Source organism: Procambarus clarkii, chromosome 69 (genome assembly GCF_040958095.1).
Source record: "Procambarus clarkii isolate CNS0578487 chromosome 69, FALCON_Pclarkii_2.0, whole genome shotgun sequence".
Lineage (NCBI taxonomy): Eukaryota > Metazoa > Arthropoda > Malacostraca > Decapoda > Cambaridae > Procambarus > Procambarus clarkii.
This window is the reverse complement of record NC_091218.1, coordinates 19,937,876-19,962,232: the sequence shown is the minus strand read 5'-3', so window position 1 is coordinate 19,962,232 and position 24,357 is coordinate 19,937,876. Positions and strand designations below refer to the sequence as shown.

The window sequence follows — 24,357 nt, the reverse complement described above, 5'->3', positions numbered from 1 at the left end:
GAGTTACAAATAGAAATTATGTTTAAATATATGTAATGTAGATTAATAGCACAAACAAATTATCATTTATTTTATATACCACGTTGAATAATTTTCACTCCTAGACACACATACTCTTACTGAAGTAGATATAAATGAATGAATATATATAAGATGATAATGTTAAATAATACTTGAAAAAAAATGTTGTTGTTTGAGAAGTGAGGAGGGAAGGCAGTGCCATAAGTACATGTTTACGTTTGTTAAGATTTAGCAATTTACAGCGGTTGTCAGTAGCCTTTTTTAATTTTTGCCACTACTTATCTCTCACTTTTTCTACCTTTCATTAATACTAAATTATTATCTTTCCTACAGTATTTTGTTCATTGTCAGACTGAGGAGGGATCACTCGCCACCTCCACTGCACCACCATGAGCAACACCTAGAGCAGCTCCCCACCACCACCTCGTTGACTAGGGGGCACAGTGCACCTAGGTTGAGAGAAAAAGAAACTCCCTCTCTCAAACCATCAGCTAATTAGCTTAGTGACTATTGTAGGAAAATTGCTTTAATCGATGACTGCAAGAGCTATCCATTTACATCTAGAAAGGCATAGATTACTAAAAGGTTACACAAGAGGGTTTTACTAATGGCTGCTCATGTTTAACACATTTACCTTGACTTCTGAAAACCTTTCATACTGCGACACATTAAAGACTCATACATACACACACAAACTATATGATTTGCACGACTGAAAATCAATACTGTACACTATTTAAAAATTTGCCGGCAATACAAAAAATTTATTAATTTTTTCCACAGAAATACAGAATGAAAATGGTAACAACATATAGTACTGTACTGCTAACTATGAATAAGAAAAAACACATAGTAAAGGTCTTCTGTAAAGTACTTCCAATATGATATACTTGAGCTCATGTGAAAATATTAATTAAAGCATTTTGTGTTACTTGAATAATTTATAGATATCTTAAAAGTTGACAATTACTGAATTTTACATTATAGTTCTCATATTTAACTTACTCCAGCTATTCAGAAATTCTTCAAATTTATATGTTTTACTTCGGAAAACAATCCACTCTTCGTTGGAAAACTCTTGCATACTAGTGTTGAATTCATCAAACAAACCCCACGTTTTCTCATGCTTTATTAGGTCAGCTTCAATGTCATCAATTTCTGGGAAGAATGGCTCCCCCATGTGGAAGTGCTCATAATCCTTCCTGGAAAATAATGTACTTTCACTCAGTCTCTGATCAAACATGTATTAAGATAGACAGTTGTAAACAAGCAGGTGTAGTCAATATTCGACATTATGCATGTATAGGCAGCACTCCATTCAATCTGTTCATATAAATAATTATTAAAAAGTTAAACAAATTTAAACACAGTAGCTAAAGAATAATGTACTATATTGTACATATAGATTTAATAACAAAGACAAAGGTGGCAGTTGGGTAGAAGTTTGTCAGGTTCCCAGAAATATTTTCAATACAGTATCTCCTTTTAACATTTTCTTTATACCACATGATAAAAGTCAGTTTAAATTTTTCTTTCTTTATATAAACACGGAACATAGTACTGAACACTCAGTTGTTAATGATTTCAATAATTTACTTATACTGTTGCTTCCAATTTTAATTTAAGCAAGATAATAGTTCATATATCTTAATAACAGAGGGCAGGAAACCATTTTGGAAATGATTCTGGTCAAGAAGCAGAAAAGACCAATAAAATGTTGAATTAAAACTATACTGTACACGTGTTAAAATTTCTGAACATAGGCCATTCAAGTACCGGTATTTCATTATGGAAGAGCCTGCTCTCCTAGGGGACGTGCCAACTTCAGAATCAGAGCAACCTTCTTCCCTCTAACGCAGAATGAATCTTTCCTAAATGCTCTCACCATGCTATACATGAAGGAAAGAAGACACTGGAGAATTCATAACTTGAAATTCTTCAACAGATTCATTTTCTTTTTCCATGTCATGTTGTGTTTAAGGATCCACAAGCAGTTCTCTCGTATTGAGTAGCATATCACTCACACTGCCATAGTGTGTTGGTTTGTCACTCGCACTGTTCTTGTCTACCTCGGTCACGTCTGTTTGAACCAGGAATTTGTGATGGCTGCCACTTTAAAAAATTTCTGTCACTGAGGAATTTCTTTTCATACAAAATATGAAGAATTTTGTATTGTAACACGGAAGCTGGCTACTTTGTGTCCAGATCTCCATATTGTACTATTCAATACAGAGATTTAAAATTCCTGCAATGCTCCCATGTAACTTTTCCTTTTCAAGTTTTTGTTTTATGTTAATGTTGCAGCTACAAGAAATACCTTGAAGCATCTGTAGTACACACCAATTAAGGGCTATGGAAAATATAACTAGTGTAATACAGCAGGAGATAAAATAATAATGACTCATTTTTCACTTTATGCAAGACAGAATTGCAGTCATTCACTCACCTCAAGCTGTCTCGTGTCTCCATAAGCTGGTCCCACTCTAAGCGTTTTTCTGCTACAAAAGCAATGGCCTCCTGTAAGTGGTCGCTATCACCTTCTAATTGATCTTCCCGAGGACGAAGTTGAAACCACCTCATCCCAAATTTTTCTACTTCACTGTTGAAATTATTTGTCTGGCTCTCCAGATTACCCTTGATTGCTTCAATCTACAATTGACAGAATTGTTAATAAATAAGATTAACACAATTGTCATTAATAATAAAACTTTAATGTCAAATCTTTGAAAATTATCAATATTGCTTATTACAGGAACAATAATACTGTATAAAATTTCTGAAGATTATGTCAAATTGTTTCGTATCTTATCCTGACTTCCCCAAAATTTGTTGGTTGTCTGTAGATATAATTTTTTGGCAAAGAAGCACTCCTCAGGGTCCACTAGCCTAAACAACTTTCCTGCATTTCAGAAAACACAACAATAGTGCCGACCCATTATTTACTTTATCCAAGGGTCAAAATCTTGTGTCCAGGCTTCCAACCCAGTTGAGTCAAGTTGATACTGTAGTTATATAGCTCAAACTTTCAAGCTTCCCTAACAGATGAAGGACACTGTCATACACGATTAGAGAGGAAAAAGGCTACCTGGATAACACCTAAAGTGGGTTCTGGAAGTTCTACTCCCCAAAGCCCAGGCTTGACTTGTGATAACATGGTCCAACAAGCTGTTGCTTGGAGCAGTCTGCAGACCCATGTATCCACCACAACTACACATGTATTGCATATAAATCTGAACTTGGCACAGGTTAAAGGAGATGTCTTGCAACTCACTCCACTGCTGCTATTCTGCCTGGTAATGTCATCCACAAATACATTCAAACACCGGCAAGAAATGCCAAATTGTGATTTGACAATAATCCCCGTGCTGGTGGTAGAAGATAACCTCATCTATAGTAAGAAATTGAAAATGATAGCAGATTTTTTTCATGGGTCTTGGTTAACTCCATTACATTCATATAAATCTATTATAACCATAATTCATATAATTTAATAAAAGCCAGGTGATAATTAAAATTAACTAATGATAACTGCATTAACCCAGGGATCAACATATGATGATTAGTATACTTTAAGGGTTAAATGTAAATTTTTGTAAAGCTACCAACATTCATTGCATTTCAGAAATAATGTGTGTACAGTAATGTAATGCACCAGTATACAGCACAGATAGAAAATTACTTATAATATTTAACCTACAGTACCTGCTTTGCAACAATTTGTTCATGATTTTCCATCAAAGTCTTGTAATTGTCCCACTGCATAGTGACACGAGACACTTGCTCCACTCTTTCCTTCGTCCAGCTTGCTAATGTCTTGTTCTTACGCTCTGCCTCATTAAATAATTCAACCATTTCTTCAGTTAACTTTGCATATTCTGCATGCTTGTTGCTGGCATTTGCAATCTCTTCTACAGTCTGTGGCTGTTTTCTCAGGACCTGGCAATAAAAAACGTTGTGACTAAATGTAATGCAATACAATTTTGGGATAAAACTCATATAAAAATACACACATACATACATACATATAGTTGCATGTGCTACTCGTGCAGCAGTACCTCACTCAGTAATGACTTCCTCATATTCAGGAGGGGTGGCTAAAATTGTTCCAAGATGGCACCTGTTTATTGGATGCCTGAGGAAGCAGACATGACCTTCGTGTACCTGTGGGGAGTTTTAAATTTTATGCAGTACTTTAAAACCTTTCTCATTGTCTTGTGCAGGGTGATCATAAATGGCAAAAACTTCCCCCGATTGTCACACGCATTTAAAGGGTTAAGGCTTCAACACTGTTGCACATGTTGTTTTGGGCTCTCTTTCTCCTCCAGCCGGCTCATGCTTCTCCTGAGCTGCCTTGGTCCCTTGACAGAGTTGGTTTGTTTTTTTATCCTTTAGGTTCATGGTTGTTCCTTTGGTCTGATATATTTCTTAAGGCAGTGTTTTTGTTGGCTTTTGCCTCAATGGGTTGAGTTCTTCACACTCTCCTCCGGAGGCATGGGTTCTATTCTTTTGGCCCTAGTGGGGGATTTATTTGTATGCAGACTTCTCCTTTTCTGCAAAAGAACAAGTCTGATAGCTTCCAGAGGGGAAACTCTGGTGACTGATGCTTGGTTGGTCCAGCCAGGGGTGCATCATTTGTTGCATTGAGTGATAGTGCATCCCTGCTTCCTAAGTGTTGCTCATTTTGCTTTGGTGAATGCTTTGTTAGAGGATCCATTTCCTTGGTCCCTTGTTCCAAGGCTTGTATTTCTCAGGTTGTTCACAGTGTCATAAAGGCTAACCAGCTTGCAGTCTACCCTTGGGCACTCAATGTTTGTAAGCTCATAGTTTGAGTGTCTATTTTCTTCATTTTGCTGGGGGCTGCTTTCTGGGCTCAGGGGTTTTAGGGAAGGGGAACTCTTAGTCCTGGTGACTCATGCTGTTGCCATTCTCCTCCTCCCTGGTAAGTCAAATGTCTTCCTTCTTCTCTGTGGATAGTTAGCTTCAGGGAGCCACCAAGGGGCTCCTTCCAGAAAACTAGCATTTAAAGTAATGAAATGCCACTTTCTGGTAAAATCATGGTGGCTTCCTGTGTCTCCTTCCCCTCTACTAGGTTCGTCAGTACACAGTTTATCAACTCTAGAACAATGTTGGAGCCAGCTGGCAGCCAAGAGCTCTGGCCAGGACACCATCTGTTGGTGGGGATTTGCATCTAGGGTTCGAGCTAGTTTTGAGTGAACCATTTGTTTTGAATGAATCGCTCAAGTCATTTGGCCGTTTCAGTACTTCTTTTCCATAAACCTTGCAGCTGTCTATATTGCTCCCGTAACTTTCTGAATGCTTTCAGAAAGGGTGATCGTAACAACCAACAGCTCCTTGCTGATGTAACCCAGTAATGGGAAGCCATCTCAGAGAGATATCAGGGCTCTACCAGAAAGAAGCATTTCATTATATTCAACGCTGCTTTTTTTGCTGCACTTTACGAGTAATGCTGGTGAACATATGCCTACAAGCAAACATGAAGATATAAATTTGCACAAATACAGAGATTAGATATAAAAAGTGTGAAATTGATGAAATGGAGACAAACATATACCAGATATATATACTGTATATTGAACCCAATATATAAGTCACTTACATCTACTGCTTCCTCCGTGAATTTTTCAATTGTATTGATATCTTTTATAATAGCATTATGAAGGGATTGAACGAGAATATCCCAGTAACGGCGATTCATTATCTCCAATTCCACTCGCAAGGGTTGGAAACTTATGCTGAAGCAATCCAGCTTTTCTTCTGTACTTGGTAACTTTCCAATCTCTTGACCCTTGCCTTTTGATGCTCGAAAGTTCCTGAAATAAAATTATTTATCTTCTAGTAACATATAATTTAACTTGTACACTACAGTATCATTATGATCATCACCATTATTGCCAATTTTCCTATTCTCATGGAGTAAGGAGGCATCAACCCACAAAAAATTGTAAAACATTATAGAAAATGAAGTGCAAAAATATTAAATAAAAGCAGCCACTCTAACTTTTAACTAATTTAATTACTTAGTATTTACTTGTATTATATATTTTGTATTAAAAAATTAAGGCATTTTATTTTCACTATGGTAAAGAATGTAAAAATTTTATAATGGATAAGGGGTGGCAAACCTATGGCATGCAAGGGGGGTCTGACAGCTGAGTGGACAGCACTTAAGATTCGTAGTCCTAAGGTTCTGGGTTCGATCCCAGTGGAGGCAGGAAACAAATGGGCATAGATTCTTTCACCCTGATGCTCCTGTTCACCTAGCAGTAAATAGGTACCTGGGAGTTAGACAGTTGCTACGGGCTGCTGCCTGAGGATGTGTAACAAAAAATAAGAGAGGCCTGATCGAGGACCGAGCCTTGAGGATGCTAAGCCCCGAAATTATCTCAAGATACTCAAGATGGGATGCATGCCAAGGTGGGGTTATCTTGAGGTTATCTTGAGATGATTTCGGGGCTTTTAGTGTCCCCGGGGCCCGGTCCTCGACCAGGCCTCCACCCCCAGGAAGCAGCCCGTGACAGCTGACTAACACCCAGGTACCTATTTTACTGCTAGATAACAGGGGCATAGGGTGAAAGAAACTCTGCCCATTGTTTCTTGCCGGCGCCTGGGATCGAACCCAGGACCACAGGATCACAAGTCCAGCGTGCTGTCCGCTCGGCCGACCGGCTCCCCCTGGGAAACAAATGGCATGCATGCCAAGGAAGGAACGCGAAAAATGAATTTTCCTGGTACACAGCATTCAATGCCGCCGTCGATTCTTTAAACTCTACCCATAAAAGTATACAGTTACACATTATTATTACTGCCAAATGAAGAAGCAAATGTTTTTTTACACCAAATTACAGGGATCGGGCAAAACAATTGATGTCATGTTTTATAACATAAAAGCCCTTGAAATCAAACTGAATTTTTTTAAATGTGATGTCAACAATGGCACCTTTAAATATTTCTCCCCCTCCCCCCCTAAAAATCATAAAGCGTGCAGACAGTGTAACATTAGATAAGCTTAATTTGGACCTGTTGCAATAGATTAATTTGGATAATTTTGAGATGCAATCGATTGATTTACAAAGCAGCTCAATTTGGAGGCAAAGATTTGTCAACTTAAGAGCTGAACTAGAAAATAATGAAAAACATCAGTTAGTGACTGGAGTGACAGAGAAAATTACAGAAAATGAGATTTTGAAACACACTTATTCCATTCCCAAGACTTGACAGTATGAAAAAAATCTCACAATATCTGAAGTTCATTGATGTAACACTAAAATCTTTTCAGCAACTAAACATTCAATGAGGGATACTAGCACCATTATTTGCTTGTCACATGATCTTCATGAACTGTACCAAGTTATAAGAGATATAAATGCTAGAAAATAAACGTGTTCTTACCTGTCCCAGTCTTCAGACGTCTTACAGTATTTCTCCACAAGTTGGTCTACATCACAGGAACCAAGAGCACATAAATCCACAAAACGTTCTTTGACACTCTCAAGTCTCTCGAACAATTCTTCAGCTCGCTGGAAGAGCTGTGCGAAGCGATGGGCATTACGGTCCACAATGGTCGGGAACACTGGATGTTCATTTACATCATTCACACCCTGTGGCAGATTGATTCTCCCTCAGCATACATACAATACATTAATTTTTGTTCTTTTTTCGCAGCATTATTATTATTTATTATATCAGAAATTTTATTGGCAAGATAAACTTTATAGTAGTATACCTTAAAGTGGTATGGAATAGCCAAGAAACGCTTCAACTGGCCATAATATTTCATGCGAATTTCTTCAATTGGGGGAAGGAACTGAAGCCTTTGTTGCCTGTAAACAAACCATATACTGTAGATAGCAGTTGGAGTCTCTTTCTCTCAATATACTTTATACCAAAAAGTATGACCAAAAAATAACAAACATACATTTTCCAAAACCTAACCAAATCCTTATATAATTAGACTAATAATGTATCACAAATATTTTACTAAGGAAAATATAATGTGATTACCTATAGTTGAACCCAGCGTTAAATGTAACGAAACGCCATTTTCTGGGCGAGACCCGGAGGCTCCCCAGAGCTATACCAGGTTGATGTGTATTTATTAGACCATGGCAACAGTTAATCAATGGAGTTCTAGGCCTACTGGGGACCACGAGCCAGAACCTGGCCCCCCCTCAGAGAGGCACGAGGAGCAATGGCCTATAGACACCTCTATGTAGGTGGAAGCAGTTTATATCTGCTATCTACCAGGTCAGGCACCCAGACAGGAAGGAACCCAAAACAAACTACAGCTAGCAACATTACAAACTGAAAGCCAAATGAGCAAGCAGAACTCCCCAATCAGAAACAAGCAAACAAGCATGACGTCACCACAGCAGCTGCGCCGCTGTCTGCGCAGGTGGGGTCCCCAGACCTCCCACACCAGCTACCCAATCCCAGTTTTGAGGCTGTTGTGTTGGGTGGTGATCGATCGACTCTTACTCCAATCTTCGAGTAGTGCTGTGCTTTGTGGTGTTATGCTGAGGTGTGATGGTGTGCAAGCCAGGTGTCATTCCAGAAGTACCGGGGCTACATGCACCTAGGGTTCCCTTCCCTAGGTGCTCTGTAAGTACTGCCCTTGCAGTTTGGGGTTACCTTCCATAAACTGTTCGGGGGCTACTTCTGCAGGGTTCTTTTGCTACTTGGTGATTGCCTGCCCTTGGGGTCAGCTGGGTTTTTTCCTACCCCTGTTTGACCTTGGGTAGGAGGTGGCATTGTCGCTGGCAGGGGCACAAGGTACTGTGCAGCTGTCTTATAATACGCATAGTGGTCGGTTCTGTTCCTCCTGGAGATAATGTGCTTGTGCAGGGTGTTTCTTTTCTTTTCTTTTCTTTTGCCTGGTGGGGGGTCTGCCTGGTGTGGCAGTAAGACCACTTGTATGATTTTGATGGCCCTCCGCTAGGTCCCCATGATGGCACACGTTGCAGGGCTTCAGCATTTTGTTTGTTTGGTAGTTCTGGGATAACTGGTTAGCAATACCTTGCCTGGGCTTCCCTTAACCATCAGCATAATGGCCCAGGAAACCCCCCATTGGAGCTCATTGGTCCAATGGATGCGTTCTCCGAGTCCCATCTTGCTTTGTGCGAGTTTAAAGGTTGCTCTGTTCCCTTGTCTCCGGGTGACATTCACCATCTTTGCCTCTGCCATGCTGCCTGTTGGGTCAATGACACCTTTATCTTGCAAATGGTATTCCTTGCTTGTACTCCAATTCACCCAGTCCACTGATATAGACCCCCGTTTAGTAGCCCACCGACTCATTCTGCATCAGAAAAGGAGACAGCTACAAGTGAACATAATGTACACCAGGGTCATATGAACTAAAACTATGCCTCCAGAGGAGAGCATAATGTCTACATCAACAACCAGACAATATAAACTACTAGACAACAACTATACAACATTAACTGGACAACAATATCAAGTAGAGAACATCTACAAGTAGAGAACATCTACAAGTAGATAATATCTACAAGTAGATAATATCTACAAGTAGATAATATCTACAAGTAGACTTGTTATCTTGCTATTGTTGTCATCTTGTTGATGTCTAGGATTTGTTGTTGTTATACTGCAACTACTTCCTAAATTGTCAATTTAAGAGCTCTACACAACTTGTGATCAGCAGTAATCAGGAAGAACACTCAATATTTACTAAAGCTAACACTTTAATATTAAAGCCATTACAAGTAAAAGCATGATAATAATAAAAGTACAAAATAGAAGACAAGAAATATGCCACACCTGTATGTTAACTCCACTTTAAATTCTGGAAGGTACTGGTTAAGGGCTTCCAGTCCAAGCTGATACTGATGTTCGAGTGCCTTGTACAGCTGACGATCCCAATGAGAGCACCAAGACTTTTGGTCGGCAAATCCTTTTTCCTGCAACTGGTGCATAATGGATCGCATCTCCTTTAGTAACTCTTTCCATTTAGACTGATGGCGCAACAAGTCGGTGTTCATCAGTGCTAACACCTAAAAAAAAACAAATAATAGGTCTTCTGATTAAAAATATTATCAACACCTTACTAGAAGAAATTGATTAGCATGTGAAAAATAAGGCATTAAGTGAAATTAATATGAAATTAACCCAAGCATCAACTTACAGGTTGAGGCAACATGAAGAGTTGGCTCCTTATTACAATAAGGAATATCATGCCAGAAATATGTAAAATCCAGGAACTACACAATAGCTCCCTCATATTTTTACTGCACACTTCAGTGTTACTTGGAGAATAAACATACAATACAAATACATTATCTAATATTACCAGTCTTTACAAGTTATATACATTTTAGCTATAGCACTATCAGGGGATACCCATATTTACCTTAAAATAACACAGTTGAGCTTCCCTCCCATTCAAACGATACTAGAGTTTTAAAAATGAAGAAAAACTTTACGTACTCTTTCCTTGATCATAAGGTGACACTGAGCCAGCTGTTTATTTTCTCTTGCCAATCTCTGAGTCGCTACCTTGAGCTTGGCAATATAAGCATCTAACTGTTGAGTGTTGGACCAAGTGATGGTAGTTTGTTCCTGTACCAAGCCGGAGAGAGCGAGTGCTGCTTCAAGCATCATTGGTCGCTGAGAAGGAATCATTTGGTCTCCTACTGTATTGTGGAAGTTTGCAATCTGTAAATGCACAGTTACTATAAAAGAAGTGTATAACAAAAGCTCAATTAAATTATAAAAATTTTAGTTAAAATCCTGAAAAGTTTTTAAGTTTTTGGTATTGACAAAATTACAGTACTGGAATAAATATGTATCATAATTAATGACAAGAATACTATCTAAATGAAAACCATGATGATGGAGTCCAAGTTTTATTTAAGAAGTACAGCATCTTGAACACACAAGACAATGAAAAACAAACAAGGAAACTGAAAAAAATTTCTCCAAGCATGAAGGAGTGAATGTGAACATAAGGAATAGGCTTTCCTCATATCAGGTGAATGTGTGTGTGAATGTATACAGTCAATTTCCAATCTCATGTGGTGATGGATTCCTTGCATAGATTTCTGCCAAGGATTTCAAGAGAAAAATAATATGCACTCCAGGGGCCAGATTCACGAAGCAGTTATGCAAGTACTTATGAACGTGTACATCTTTCCTCAATCTTTGACGGCTTTGGTTACATTTATTAAACACTTTACAAGCATGAAAAGTTCCCAATTAACTGTTGTTATTGTTATAAATAGCCTCCTGATGCTTCGGAGCTCATTAACTGTTTAATAAATGTAATTAAAGCCGTCAAAGATTGAGGAAAGATGTACACGTTCGTAAGTACTTGCGTAACTGCTTCGTGAATCCGGCTCCAGGACTAGGAACTTCATTACCTATAAAATTTAAATAACAAATTTACTGCAATATATAAAACAGACTTTGAGTATACATGAAGAGAACATTTCTAATCGGACTTGGTTGTTCCTTATCCCTTAGAAAGATAATTAGCATGCCAGGTGTTGACAGCTAGGAGGTAGGGCATAAAGAGCTATATCTCACTCCCCCCAGAGTTACTAATAGGTAAGCACAGTAATCTTTTTTGAAGGAAGTGAATCACGCAGTAAGGCAGGGCAACAAGGCTCGTACAATATTTACAGTACTTTATTAATTATTCCTTTCAGCATTGTTTTTCATAAACCTACCTTCCTTCCTTTAAAGCTTTCACTGCTCCAGCTTCTTTTCTTCATTTATTTCCCTAAGATTTCACACAACCATATGAACATACTTTTCCTTTCGAGGTCAGTTTTACCTTTAGTCGGGAGGAATTTGGAAAGATGGATCCTGAGCCCAATACCTCAACCCTTTATCATACAGGATGCAGAACTTATTGTGCCAAATAGTGGTAGATGGCAGGGTTGTCTCATCCCAATGCCAGTCAAAATCCTGATAAGCATTAGAACATAGGTAGAAATCAACAGCAGAATAACTAGTATATATCAGAGTATGATGATGTAGAAATGATTTTCAGTTATAAATGCACAACTATTTGGCACTTTGCTGTAGTAGTACATTCTAAAGAGAATAAATCCACAAGGGCCGTGATGAGGGTTCGAACTTACGCTCAGGATCACAGGCGTAAGTTTGAACCCTCATCACAACCCTTGTGGATTTGTTCATTTGATGCATCATGCTACTGTGATTTCTGTGTGTTTTTAAAGAGAATCTGGAATAAGAAATTGCCTAATCTCAGAATGGGTGTCCATACCTTGGAATCAGATTATTAAAGTTTCCTATGGAGCATGTGATGCTTAGCAATAACTATACAGAGCAAATGGTGTATATTTTCACGCATGTGGTCGAGTGCCATTCAAGCACTCGGGAACATGCTCTACTGGCACAGCTCTTCAAGCACTCGGGAGCATGCTCTACTGGCACAGCTCTTCAAGCACTCGGGAGCATGCTCTACTGGCACAGCTCTTCAAGCACTCGGGAGCATGCTCTACTGGCACAGCTCTTCAAGCACTCGGGAGCATGCTCTACTGGCACAGCTCTTCAAGCACTCGGGAGCATGCTCTACTGGCATAGCTCTTCAAGCACTCGGGAGCATGCTCTACTGGCACAGCTCTTCAAGCACTCGGGAGCATGCTCTACTGGCACAGCTCTTCAAGCACTCTGGAGCATGCTCTACTGGCACAGCTCTTCAAGCACTCGGGAGCATGCTCTACTGGCACAGCTCTTCAAGCACTCGGGAGCATGCTCTACTGGCACAGCTCTTCAAGCACTCGGGAGCATGCTCTACTGGCACAGCTCTTCAAGCACTCGGGAGCATGCTCTACTGGCACAGCTCTTCAAGCACTCGGGAGCATGCTCTACTGGCACAGCTCTTCAAGCACTCGGGAGCATGCTCTACTGGCATAGCTCTTCAAGCACTCGGGAGCATGCTCTACTGGCACAGCTCTTCAAGCACTCGGAAGCATGCTCTACTGGCACAGCTCTTCAAGCACTCGGGAGCATGCTCTACTGGCATAGCTCTTCAAGCACTCGGGAGCATGCTCTACTGGCACAGCTCTTCAAGCAACCAAAGTGCACTACTTCCCATTGCCTTCTATCTCAAGCTGCCTCCATATTTTCATATTTTTTTTTTTTCTAAATAATACTGAAATTGTAATTAGAATGGTAACTCCATAAATTGTTTTAATGGGTCTCAAATTCTAACTTGCACATATTCAGTCCTTGTAGTTTATCACCACATGAATTTGGGAGTAAACTGTAATGAAAAGAGAGACGAATACAAACAGTAGTTCTTATAATTGAGAGACAAAGTAAATTATGTGTGAGAAGAGTATTGTTATTATTATGTTATGATGTGAAGTAAAAGATATACAGTAGTATATAGTAGTGGTAGGCATTAGTGTGTATACTGATATAATAAGTGACAAATTTGTAGCGAGTAGATTATCCCAATAATATACTCGCTCCAAACGCATTAGCCTAATGAGAGAAGCAAAGCTCTTCTCTCATTAGGCTAATGCGTTTGGAGCGAGTATATTATTGGGATAATCTACTCGCTACAAATTTAAAGAATTGATTCTTACCTCTTCCAAGGCCTTAGCCTGCTTCATAAACTTTTGAGCAAGATTTGCCATTTTAATTATATTTGGATGTATATTGTGTCCCAGGATTGCAAGCTGACTTACTTCCCTTACCAGCCCTACAAGTCGTGGATTGTAATTAACTCGCAGTAGGCGGCCTTTACTGAATGACAACACTGGGGAGTCTGTGGCCAAGCTGGAATGAAATAAATAGCTAAATTAACAAAACATTCTGAAATATAGAGTAACTATAAAGAAAGGACTTCTCTAGAAACCTTTATTTTAGTTACAGATGATTCTTTAATAACTGAGACTACAGTATTTACTTCTTCACTGTAAATATACAGCACTGTATAGTATTCATAACAATAGACTAGAAGCAGCTGGCAACTTGAATCAGAAAGAGACTACATACTTGTATAAATAAGCAAATCTTTATTCACTACCACAATAAATAAAAGCCTCTGCTGCTTACACTCATTAGCACATATCTTACAGTTAACTATATTCCCTAGATCGTCCATCAGTTACCGACTTCAAACTTTAGTCTTAATTTATTCAGAAATGATAGACGACAGTCGATGCTCTTTTATTCAAATGCTGACACACACAGGTACTATACCTAAGCTCTTGTGTATCAATCATATGTAGCATATCTCGGGACCACGAGTCAAACTGATCATTGTGATATTCTTCCAGCTCCTCACAAAACTCTGCAATGCTGGTCTTCAACTCCTCATAACCACTCAGGTCTGTCAATAAGGCATCTGCTGTTTTACCTGTAAAAGCATAATACAGTAATACTTATTTATATATGCAAATCAAAAATACAATCATGTGTCATGCAATGTAATTGTCCTTGTAAAAAATCCACCCCTGTATGGTATGTATATACCATGTATATATACCCCAATAAAAAAAATTGTTAATACAGTATTTTGACTTTACATTGTTTCATACAAACTTTAACAATCTCTTGTACTTGAATGTAGTAAAAATGGGAGAAATAAGTTTATACCCTTACACGAGAATAACTCGATACTGTAGCCAGGAAGTGAAAGTAGAACCAAACTCATGGAGAGCTGCGTCCAGTTCTGACACATGGATCTCTGGCCCATAATAGGAACAATAAACCCTGCCTAGCTTGAGGACCCAGAAAAAATGAGGGTATATGTGTGACTGAATAAAACAAAATAGACTATAAAAAAGGTCATACAACAGTAACAAGAGAGAGAAAGGGCTGAGGGACTGAAGAATCTTTGTACACTGAAGCTGACCCTAAATGAATGTTTATGCATAATCCAAATAACTAAAACTGGGACTATACCTCTGGATACCCGAGAGTAAGGGTCAAGCATAGAAGTAAATCAGTTGAAATCTCGTATAAGTTCAGATTACTAACCATGGATTACTACTGTCAAGGAAGCCCGAGAAGAAAGCGAGGTGTTATTCCCTGTTAATCACTTACTGCAGTGAGTACTGTCAGGTGACACCCCAGTATTCAACTATTAGATGGTAGTAGCAACAAAGCATCACCTAGTGGTCTTTTTGAATCCACATATTAAAATGAATACTTTGAGTATAGAGGATTGAGTATTTCCCAAGTTTTTTCTTATCATGGATAAGAAGGGCTGTTTATTTGAGTAACGAAAATTAAGCCATCCAATGGTGGCACGGGCAAGAGTAGCCCGTAAATTGCCTCAGGTACCAACTGACTACAGAAAACCCATCAATATCTCAACTGAAAACTCACTTTTTAAAGTCTCTTATGTAAACTGATTGTATGTTAAATTTCCTTCTCTTGCTCATGTTTTCTTGGCAATTAATTAGGACACAAGCTTCCAAGAGAGGCATGTGCCAAAACCTTTGGGGTTCTGGTGTACCTTGCATTAAATGCTGAATACATAAGGTCTGGTCAATCCTTACCTAAGTAATTAGTCTTTCATAGCACTGTACAGAATTTTGTAAAGCTTGAAATGGGCAATGGGAAGCACTGTCTCTTAGTATCCTAAACATATTTGTTATTAAAGAGTCAAGTGTCATTCAGCTCAAGGTGGTGAATATTTCAATGTAGGATTAATCATGTAACCACCATTGTCAAGGATGGGGAATTTCCAGATGGAACAAAACACCTAAGGATATAGATTTACAGTATTATTTATCTGAATTTACCCAAGGGCTATCTGTGTACTGGTCTCGACTGGGACATGAAGCTGATGGTTTGCCAAAGGTCACCCTATTATTCCTTAGATCTTTGTCAATTTAATTTGTAACTAGAATAATGTCTTGGCATTTATGGCTTCAGCAGATAAGCAGTTCTATGGGTTTATACTCCTATTGGTGAAAAAGCATCGCCTGTTTTCTGTCCTACAGAAAAGCTATTGCGCTTGAAGTTGTTGCCACTTGTATGGATAGCATTTTACCTTTTACAGAAACAGCCAGCATGTGAAAGCATTTTAAAATATAACTTATTGAACATAATATGCAAACTTTTTCAGATGCAACCCAAACAATTTTTGTAATTCTAAATTTCCAAAAGCAAAAATGTAGATAAGCATAAATCATTTATTATTAGGAAGTATAGTTTCTTACCAATATCCAGGATCTTCGCATGAATAGGTTTGACCCAGTATATATTGCTGACCACCTCTGGAACATTTGTCATTCGTCTGGGTCCATTAACTGATGTGTTGTTGAAATCTGTGCGCACTGTTCGAATGTAGCTGCTAAGTTCACTAAGCAACATTTCTCGTTCAGATACAAGCTCTCTCTGGATGCTTTCTCGTTTAATTAATTCCTTGTACCGCTTAAACTCTTGCATAAGCTGGTATGCACTTGAATCCATATTTCGAAGTTGTGCCCTTAGCTTACCAGCAATTCGTTGTTCTGCAGGCTTCAAGGAATTTTCAAACTGACGTACTGCTGCTTGCCACAATGGTTCAGTGTACGGATTGTACTGTACTGGCTTTAAGCCGGCAAAAGGCTTGAAAGCCTCTGCAGTTTTGAGTTCCTCTTGTTCGCTTAGTGACAAGAGCCTTGTGAGTTGCTTGTGCAAGGTGCGTAGACTCAGTATCTCAGTTAGACGCTTGGAAACATTCTTGCAATAATCAGGAGTGAATGGTTTGCCTTCCCACATCTGGTCTGCACCACTTTTCCAAAACATAGAAGTAAGCTTGTTACAGGTGTCTACCCAACGATCACAAACTGAAATGCCTTCAGACAAACTTTTCTCTATTTGATTGTACTGTCCTCCCCACAGGTCCTCTTCTCCCAGTTTGCTCTGTGAGAAATAAACAAATAATTGAGTTGTGAAAACAAATGAAAATTAAGTATGACTAAATTATAACAATCTATGGATAAAAATATTTATCACCTTTAACAATATGATAAAACTATAAAATAATTTATGTACTTTACGAAGAATATTTCTAAAAAAAAGATTTAGAAATGGCCCAACATTGCCATACAGTTTTTAGTTACTTCCAATAGCACAATTATTGTTGAAAATCAGGAGCAGAATTATATCTCAAGGTTTGTTGCTACTCGAGAAGAATACTGTTGCCATGGCACACAAGGTCAGGCACCTTGACACTTAATTAATTAATTACTTAAGGGTAAATTACACTTAGGTAATTACCTGACCACCATACAGGTGACAGTAAACAAAACCTAAAACTTCATACACAAAGATCATTGGAGTCTTAAACCATCGTGGTACTGTAAAGACAAAAGTCACTGATGGGGGCCAGGGCAGTTTCCTCTAACTTTCCCATAACTGTCATTCCATGAGCAACTGAAGCCAATCTGCCAGCTTCCTACATGTATTAAACATACCTGCACATACAGAGACAGCTGATTGGCTATGATATCTAGCAGGTGTGACATACGAGCCTGAGGAAAGTCCAGCCTCCATAGTTCATCCAGGGAGTTCTGAGTGTTCTCCAAGATATCCTCTGCTTCTCCCATCACAACAGCATCTAACCCACTGTTGGAAGTTTTAGTATTTAGTGGGGAACTCACAGTTTATGTGGTACATATTTTTGAGTCATCCTAGTCCTGTCGAAGGTGGTCAAAGTTCAGTTATTTATGACCATTCTCTGTCATTACAGTTCATTCATTTGTGAATACTGCTAACTTAATACCATTCCAATGCCTGCAAATTTGTCAGAAATTGTATACACACTTGTCTTCAGTTCCAGTTTATATTAAAATAGTTACTCGTTTATGCACAAATTATATTTATCTAGCTATCATTAACATTATAATTTTCTACTTGTTATTTGCTTCATATAACACATATATATATTCATATAAAACACACACTGTATTGAAAGTTTACTGTTTTTTTATTTATTAAATTTTTATACAACTGACATCGTTATGTAAATGCTCATAATTAAATGTTTTACTTTACACTATACTGTACATACATACATCATTATTACGCATTTTCCATTTGCATGGGGTGGGAGGCATCAGCCTAGAGAAATATAGAGGGGAACAATATAGTGAAAGAAGTTTATATATAGCAAATTATCACTCATAATTTACATTATATTAGCAAATATTCTGAATATACTAACCTGAATTCTTTTTCTATTGGTTCAAGGCAATTATAAAAGCTCTGGGCCATTTCTTTTTCATCCCTACTCATGGGATTGTTGGCCGTGTCAGCCCAGTAGTCTGTCTCATCCTTTACTGTCAGGATGCCTGTCAAAAATAAATATAAATCACAGCAATACTCTCACAAGTTACCAGGCTATTTTATTGGTAATATTTCCCAAATTTTCCTGAGAGCTACCATATCTAATGGCCTTATGAATTACTGGGACTGGGACAGGAAGCCAGCAGCCGGTCAAAGGTATCCCCCTTATTTCTGAAAAATAATTTCCGACTGAATTTGAAACTCGAGTGTTGGCATTTATGACTTTGATGGGTAGGTGATGCCATGTGTTCATTAAGCTGTTATATATAATGGGATAAAAAATACTCTACCAAGAAACTATACATGAATAAAATGATAATAAAATACAATAGTCATCACTATCTAACCTGCCAGCCGTTTGGATGCATGAGAGGAGTCATTTGACAGAAGTGGGTCTTGCTTTCGCAGAAGGCTTCCCAGACCATCAGATAGCTCTGTCACTAATGCTTGAAGCTTGGGATCCAGAGTGCCACTCCATTCAGAATCCTGTTAAAATAAGCAATTCTTGGTACAGTACCAATATTAAACTAAAAACAAAAAAAAACTGGTATAAAAATTTAGACTAACAAAGTAAAGATTGAATGAGAAATGGGGATAAGAGGAACAAGAAGAAGTGCTAAACACAAGACACTTAAACAAATATTTTTAAGCTAGAAGCATCACGTGAAATTTTCATGCCAAAATAAACCTAGAGGCTTCTTGTCAGTGTCCCTGGCCAGCCAAGACCCTGTTAGACCTCCAAAACCCTATGCCGACTATCATCCTAGGACATGTTAGCAATGACAGCCACAAGTGTAGCACAATTCTGATCATCATGGGAACAACGGTAAACTGCAGGCTGGTTGGCAACCCAGAAGCCCTACAGTAGAAGGCAAGAGTTAACTATATCAGCAACAAATATCTAGCTCATTAATATGCCACATACCCTTCACTTTATCTTTGAGTGTTTAGTTATTTTCCCACTTACCTTTAATAGTATTGGTGCATAAAGCTTTTGAAGTGAATGATAGAGGGATGAAACAGGAGAGTCAATCATTGAGGACACAAAAATGTCAGCAAGGTTATCTCCAGTTATCACATCGGGCTTCACCTTGAAGAACACCAAAAACTTATCCTTCTTTAATGTTGAGTCAACCTATCAGGAAAACAAGCAAAACACTCATGATACATTCTAAACTTTATGATAAGTATGATTTAATAAATTCTTGCACAAATCACTCATTGAGTAAATTAAAGAAATTACAACTTTACAGAGCAATACACTCAGTTGCTTCCTAAAGCAAAGAATCTCCCAACTCCTGTAAATACTGAACAAATTTCATGAGAGTTCTATGTATTTTCTTACTTTCAAAAAGTATTTGCTACTTCAGCACAAAGGCTTGCTAGGTAAAAGACAGAGACAAGTTGCAATAACTGGAAACTATAACAATGAATTGAGTAATGCTCTCACAGTGCACTTGAAGTGTCTGAGTAACAATCATCTGGGAGAACAAGAATTTTCCCAAATAACTTTCAAAAACCTACAACTAAATAATGACTGTCATATACTGTACACATTTGGCATGGAAACTGTAGACTGCTCCAGGTGGACAGTTGTCAACATTAAGTGATTTTGCAGATTTAAATGTATATATGAGTATTACAGACTGTACACTGCTGGATTCAAGTAGAATGCCCAGATGGGTAATGTAAAAATGCTCACTTACTGCAAAACATGTAATAATGAGTATAGTTCTCAGAATCCCTGAAGTGATTTATAATGACTAAGATGCTATCAAACAAATTTGAGCTTATTGTTAGACTACCGAGGTCTAGGCACACACCCCAATTATTCCTCCCCTTGTAGGTTTTAGTAAAAGGTCATAACAATTTTCATCCTTCTACAGGTTCCTGGCAGGGTAGACCAGCACTACGTGGCTGCAGAGCCCCAATGGGGCCTGTGAACATGGTCCTTACAGCCCTGCTATCACCACTACTCAAACTCTTACAGGAGAGGTTACAACACACAACCAACTTCCTCCAAAAAATCGAGAACTTTAGGCATCTTATCCAAGGGAAGAGTGCATCTCTTCTCACTGAAAGTCACAGTATTGTACCCAAAATATTACTCAAGGAGAAGCAGCACAGTTTCAGAATTTTTGGGGGCTACTTTCCTTGTGGTGCTAGTGCCTTACAAGAATACAAGAACTCTTGTATATATAAATAAAATAAAATAAAGGTCATAATAAATTTATGACCCTGATTTGGTGTTGAATAGATGCTGCTCTTGGATATTGTGTCCACTAGGTTTCTGTTCACCAGATGCCAAAATTAAGTACTGCACTGTATTTTGAAATCAATTTAAAATGCAATTTGTGCATGCCTAATACACTATGCTGCAAATGGAATTACTATCAGCTCTTAATGTCATCAAACATAGGTGTCTGGTTTCTAGCCTTCAGACATATCAGAAGAAAAAAAAAAATGCCATCAAATAATATGAAAACAATACTAAAGAGTACCAACACACCCTGCTACTGTCTCTCATAATATCATACTTTAATGCTTAGCAGATCCCAAGACCCAAGCCACTGGCACCCGCCTCCAGTACACCTGAATGCTAGTTCATGCATACCTATAGAGTCAGACATCCAGGATCAAATATGTATGTTATTCTATGACAGTTGCTTAATAATATGGAACCAGCAATATAATGTAGACTATAATATGCTGTATATAGTTATACCAGCAAAATTCCTTTACAAATGAACACTATAACTCCCCATCTGGAAACCAGAGTACTAGGGAGTTTAAAGACTTGGATGAGAAACACTGCTAGCTTTAATTAATACACATCTCCACTGATGTTACTTGTACCTCATCTTTTCCAGTGTGATTAAATATTACAACATTTCCTTCTATTCATACCATGAGTTTTGCAGTAGATTCAGATTCAGATTCAGATTCAGATGTTTATTCAGGTAAGGTATATACATACAAGTGATGTTACATTAATGGATTGATATATAGATAGAGCTAGTACATACAATGCCTAAAGCCACTATTACGCAATGCGTTTCGGGCAAGAAAAACATTAATATCTAGAACTTAATACTAATTGAGCATAAAGAATAAAAGATGTTGAGAACAAATACAAATAAAGATAAAAAAAAAAGGGGGAACATGACTGAAAAAGCAGCACAAATACAATAGGTTGACAAACAGTGTTGATTACAAAAAAGAAAAAAAAAAAAAAAAGAAAATAACAGACATGGGTTGACAATAGAGGAGTGAGGTAGATTACAGGGAATTTATTAGGTAGTGTTTAGTTTTTATCTTAAACTGGTTGAGAGAGGGACAGTCTTTAACATGGTTGGGAAGGTCATTCCACATTCTGGGCCCCTTGATTTGCAGAGCATTTCTAGTTTGATTAAGACGTACTCTAGGAATATCAAAACTGTATTTATTTCTGGTGTGGTGCTCATGGGTTCTGTTACAACCTTCTATGAAGCTTTTAAGATCAGGATTGGCATTATAGTTTAGCGTTTTATATATGTATAATACACATGAGAGAATGTGCAGTGACTTAATATCTAACATATTAAGAGATTTGAGTAGGGGTACCGAGTGATGTCTGGGGCCAGAGTTGGATATTGTTCTAATAGCGGCTTTGTGTTGGGTAATTAGAGGACGTAAGTGATTTTGGGTAGTAGAACCCCAAGCACAAATACCATAGTTGAGATAAGGATAGATAAGGGAGTAATAGAGAGTCACCAGAGCAGGGCGTGGTACATAATATCTGATCTTAGAAAGAATGCCCACAGTTTTTGAAACTTTTTTTGATATATTTAGAATGTGTCCCTGGAAATTCAGCTTGTTGTCAATGAGAATGCCAAGGAATTTGCCATCTAATTTGTTACAAATTTGGGTATTGTTTATTTTGAGATTTATAAGACTAGAGGATTTATTGCCAAACAGAATATAGAAGGTTTTGTCAATGTTAAGGGTGAGTTTGTTGGCAGTTAGCCAATGATGGACTTTATTTAGCTCAGTATTTACTGTGGCATTTAGAGCAAGAGGGTCAGGACTGGAGTAAATGAAGGTTGTGTCGTCAGCAAATAGAATTGGTTTGAGGTGTTGGGAGGCATTAGGAAGGTCATTAATGTAGATGAGAAAGAGGAGATCTAATAAATCTAATACAGTAAATCTAATATAACCATTTTTTAGACACCCAGCCCACAAATATGAATTTAAGAAGTGACAACATTTCAGTCCATTCTATCAGATTTGTGTGTTGAGGGTCTACTTTTCAGCCATGTTATCGTGACATTGTCTAATAAAGTTTTTAGTTCATGGAGAACATCAGTAATGTTATTAGGTATTCATAGAATGTCAACTAGACATAATGCACTAACAAGAAGGCAGAGACAGTTGTAGAAAAATAGGATACTACACAAAGTACATACACGTCCAAGAATTTAGTTTATGAACAAAGATTAAACATGTTATATAACAATTATTACCTTAGTGTTGAATATAACCCGACCCTCATCAGGAACCACATGGGATCCGAGGAGTTGACAATTCCCCGAGTCCAAAAAGGTGTTGAGGCTTTGGTCGTCATTTAGTGCCAACAGCAGGGGATCAGATAATGACAGACCAAAATAATTTCCTGTTAATAAAGATATATAATGTATGAATTTATTTTCTTTTGTTTCCAGTTGAAGATATTAAATATTTCTATTCACTTCTACCAATAAAAGTAGATGACTAATGGACAAATTGATGAAAACAAATTTTATACCATAAACCATATTCTAGTTACAGTAGATTAAATCGATTCAACATTAACCCATAACAGCAGCTATTTAAGCCTTGGGCTCAACAAAACACTAGCAACACAATGAGCTCCCTCATTGTGCTTAGTCCAGGTCCTTGGGAAAGTTTCCAAATCTTGTGATGTTTGACCTTCAAAATAATCCTCTGGATCCAAAAATTTCTACCAATTATTGGCAACAGAAACAAATGTAAATCTATGTGGTGCCAAAAATAAGTAAGTATGTTTACTTAAAACTATCCCACTCACAACTTTCACCTATTTTTACTGCTGCTGCTGAGAAGAGAGCAACTAAAGTGAGAGCAAGAGATCCACTACCTGTTCCCCATAAGACCTGGCCTAAGACTAAGTATCAGTAAGACTTGATGTAAGATCCAAGTAACAATAACCTGGCCTAAAAACTCCATGGGAGTAAATCAGCCGAGAATCCCAAACAATCAAGATCAGGGTCCCATTAGTACAGCTGGGTTCGTTCTCGACTCACAATTAAGAATTCCTGGTTCGAATCCTGGGCGGGACAGAAATTGTTGGGCACATTTCCTATCACCTAATGTGCCTGTTCACCTCGCAGTAAGTAGATTCTAAGATGTTGGTCAGCTTGGTGTGGGGTTGCATTCTGGGTAGGGTCAGTAATTCAACCTTGGGGAGGATTGGGGGAACCTCAATATAAGCCTAGCATGTATGAATACCCTCTGGCTGCCCTGTTGCTTGACACAATGAATTTATTATTATTATACATCCACAAGTCTGCTGCGAGAAACAAAGCTTCAGAAAGGGCGTGGACTCAGACATTAAACCCGAAGACCTAGAAACCCCAGCTGGGCACACAACCAAGGATGCAAAAGAACCACCCTGCCTGCGTACATATCCAACTTGGTCAACACGAAGAGAAGCCAAACTGGGAGGAGGAGGTACAGAAAATCCCCTCAACTCCAGTTCACATAAACCTCATCCACTCTAAACACCTCATGATAGTAGAACTTGACCAAATACAAAAGGCAGCTGCAAATTCCATACCAAGGCAACAGCCAAGTGTTTGCACAGCCAACAAAAGGACGAGTTGTAAACCAACCACTCTACCGAGAATGGACGAAATGGGAGAGACCATCTTCGAGTACATTTAGAAAGGCCTGAACATGAGCAGCAAGGGGAAATAACTCCTTAGAAGTCAAAACTTGGCCTACCTGAACAGTTCAGCTTCTCACGCTAAAAGAACATACCAA

At 38.3% G+C, this 24,357-nt stretch overlaps 1 protein-coding gene across 6 annotated transcripts in view; it reads right to left on the bottom strand.

Moving 5' to 3' along the window:
* btv (dynein cytoplasmic heavy chain beethoven) overlaps window positions 1–24,357 on the bottom strand; it is a 103,963-nt gene that overhangs the window by 78,240 nt on the left and 1,366 nt on the right. For all 6 annotated transcript variants that reach the window (XR_011224025.1, XR_011224026.1, XR_011224024.1 and 3 more), the window contains exons 3-18: window positions 22,821–22,969; window positions 19,286–19,453; window positions 18,666–18,804; window positions 18,197–18,323; window positions 17,448–17,598; window positions 16,206–16,893; window positions 14,236–14,392; window positions 13,617–13,809; window positions 10,483–10,710; window positions 9,817–10,049; window positions 7,766–7,862; window positions 7,432–7,640; window positions 5,639–5,852; window positions 3,724–3,957; window positions 2,468–2,670; window positions 1,027–1,223 (exon numbers count right to left, since the gene is read on the bottom strand). Coding sequence is in view for 2 of the 6 variants with exons in the window: in XM_045765047.2 (XP_045621003.2) it covers window positions 1,027–1,223; window positions 2,468–2,670; window positions 3,724–3,957; window positions 5,639–5,852; window positions 7,432–7,640; window positions 7,766–7,862; window positions 9,817–10,049; window positions 10,483–10,710; window positions 13,617–13,809; window positions 14,236–14,392; window positions 16,206–16,893; window positions 17,448–17,598; window positions 18,197–18,323; window positions 18,666–18,804; window positions 19,286–19,453; window positions 22,821–22,969 (3,387 nt within the window). In the remaining 4 variants the exon portion in view is untranslated. The remainder of the gene's footprint in view (window positions 1–1,026; window positions 1,224–2,467; window positions 2,671–3,723; window positions 3,958–5,638; window positions 5,853–7,431; window positions 7,641–7,765; window positions 7,863–9,816; window positions 10,050–10,482; window positions 10,711–13,616; window positions 13,810–14,235; window positions 14,393–16,205; window positions 16,894–17,447; window positions 17,599–18,196; window positions 18,324–18,665; window positions 18,805–19,285; window positions 19,454–22,820; window positions 22,970–24,357) is intronic.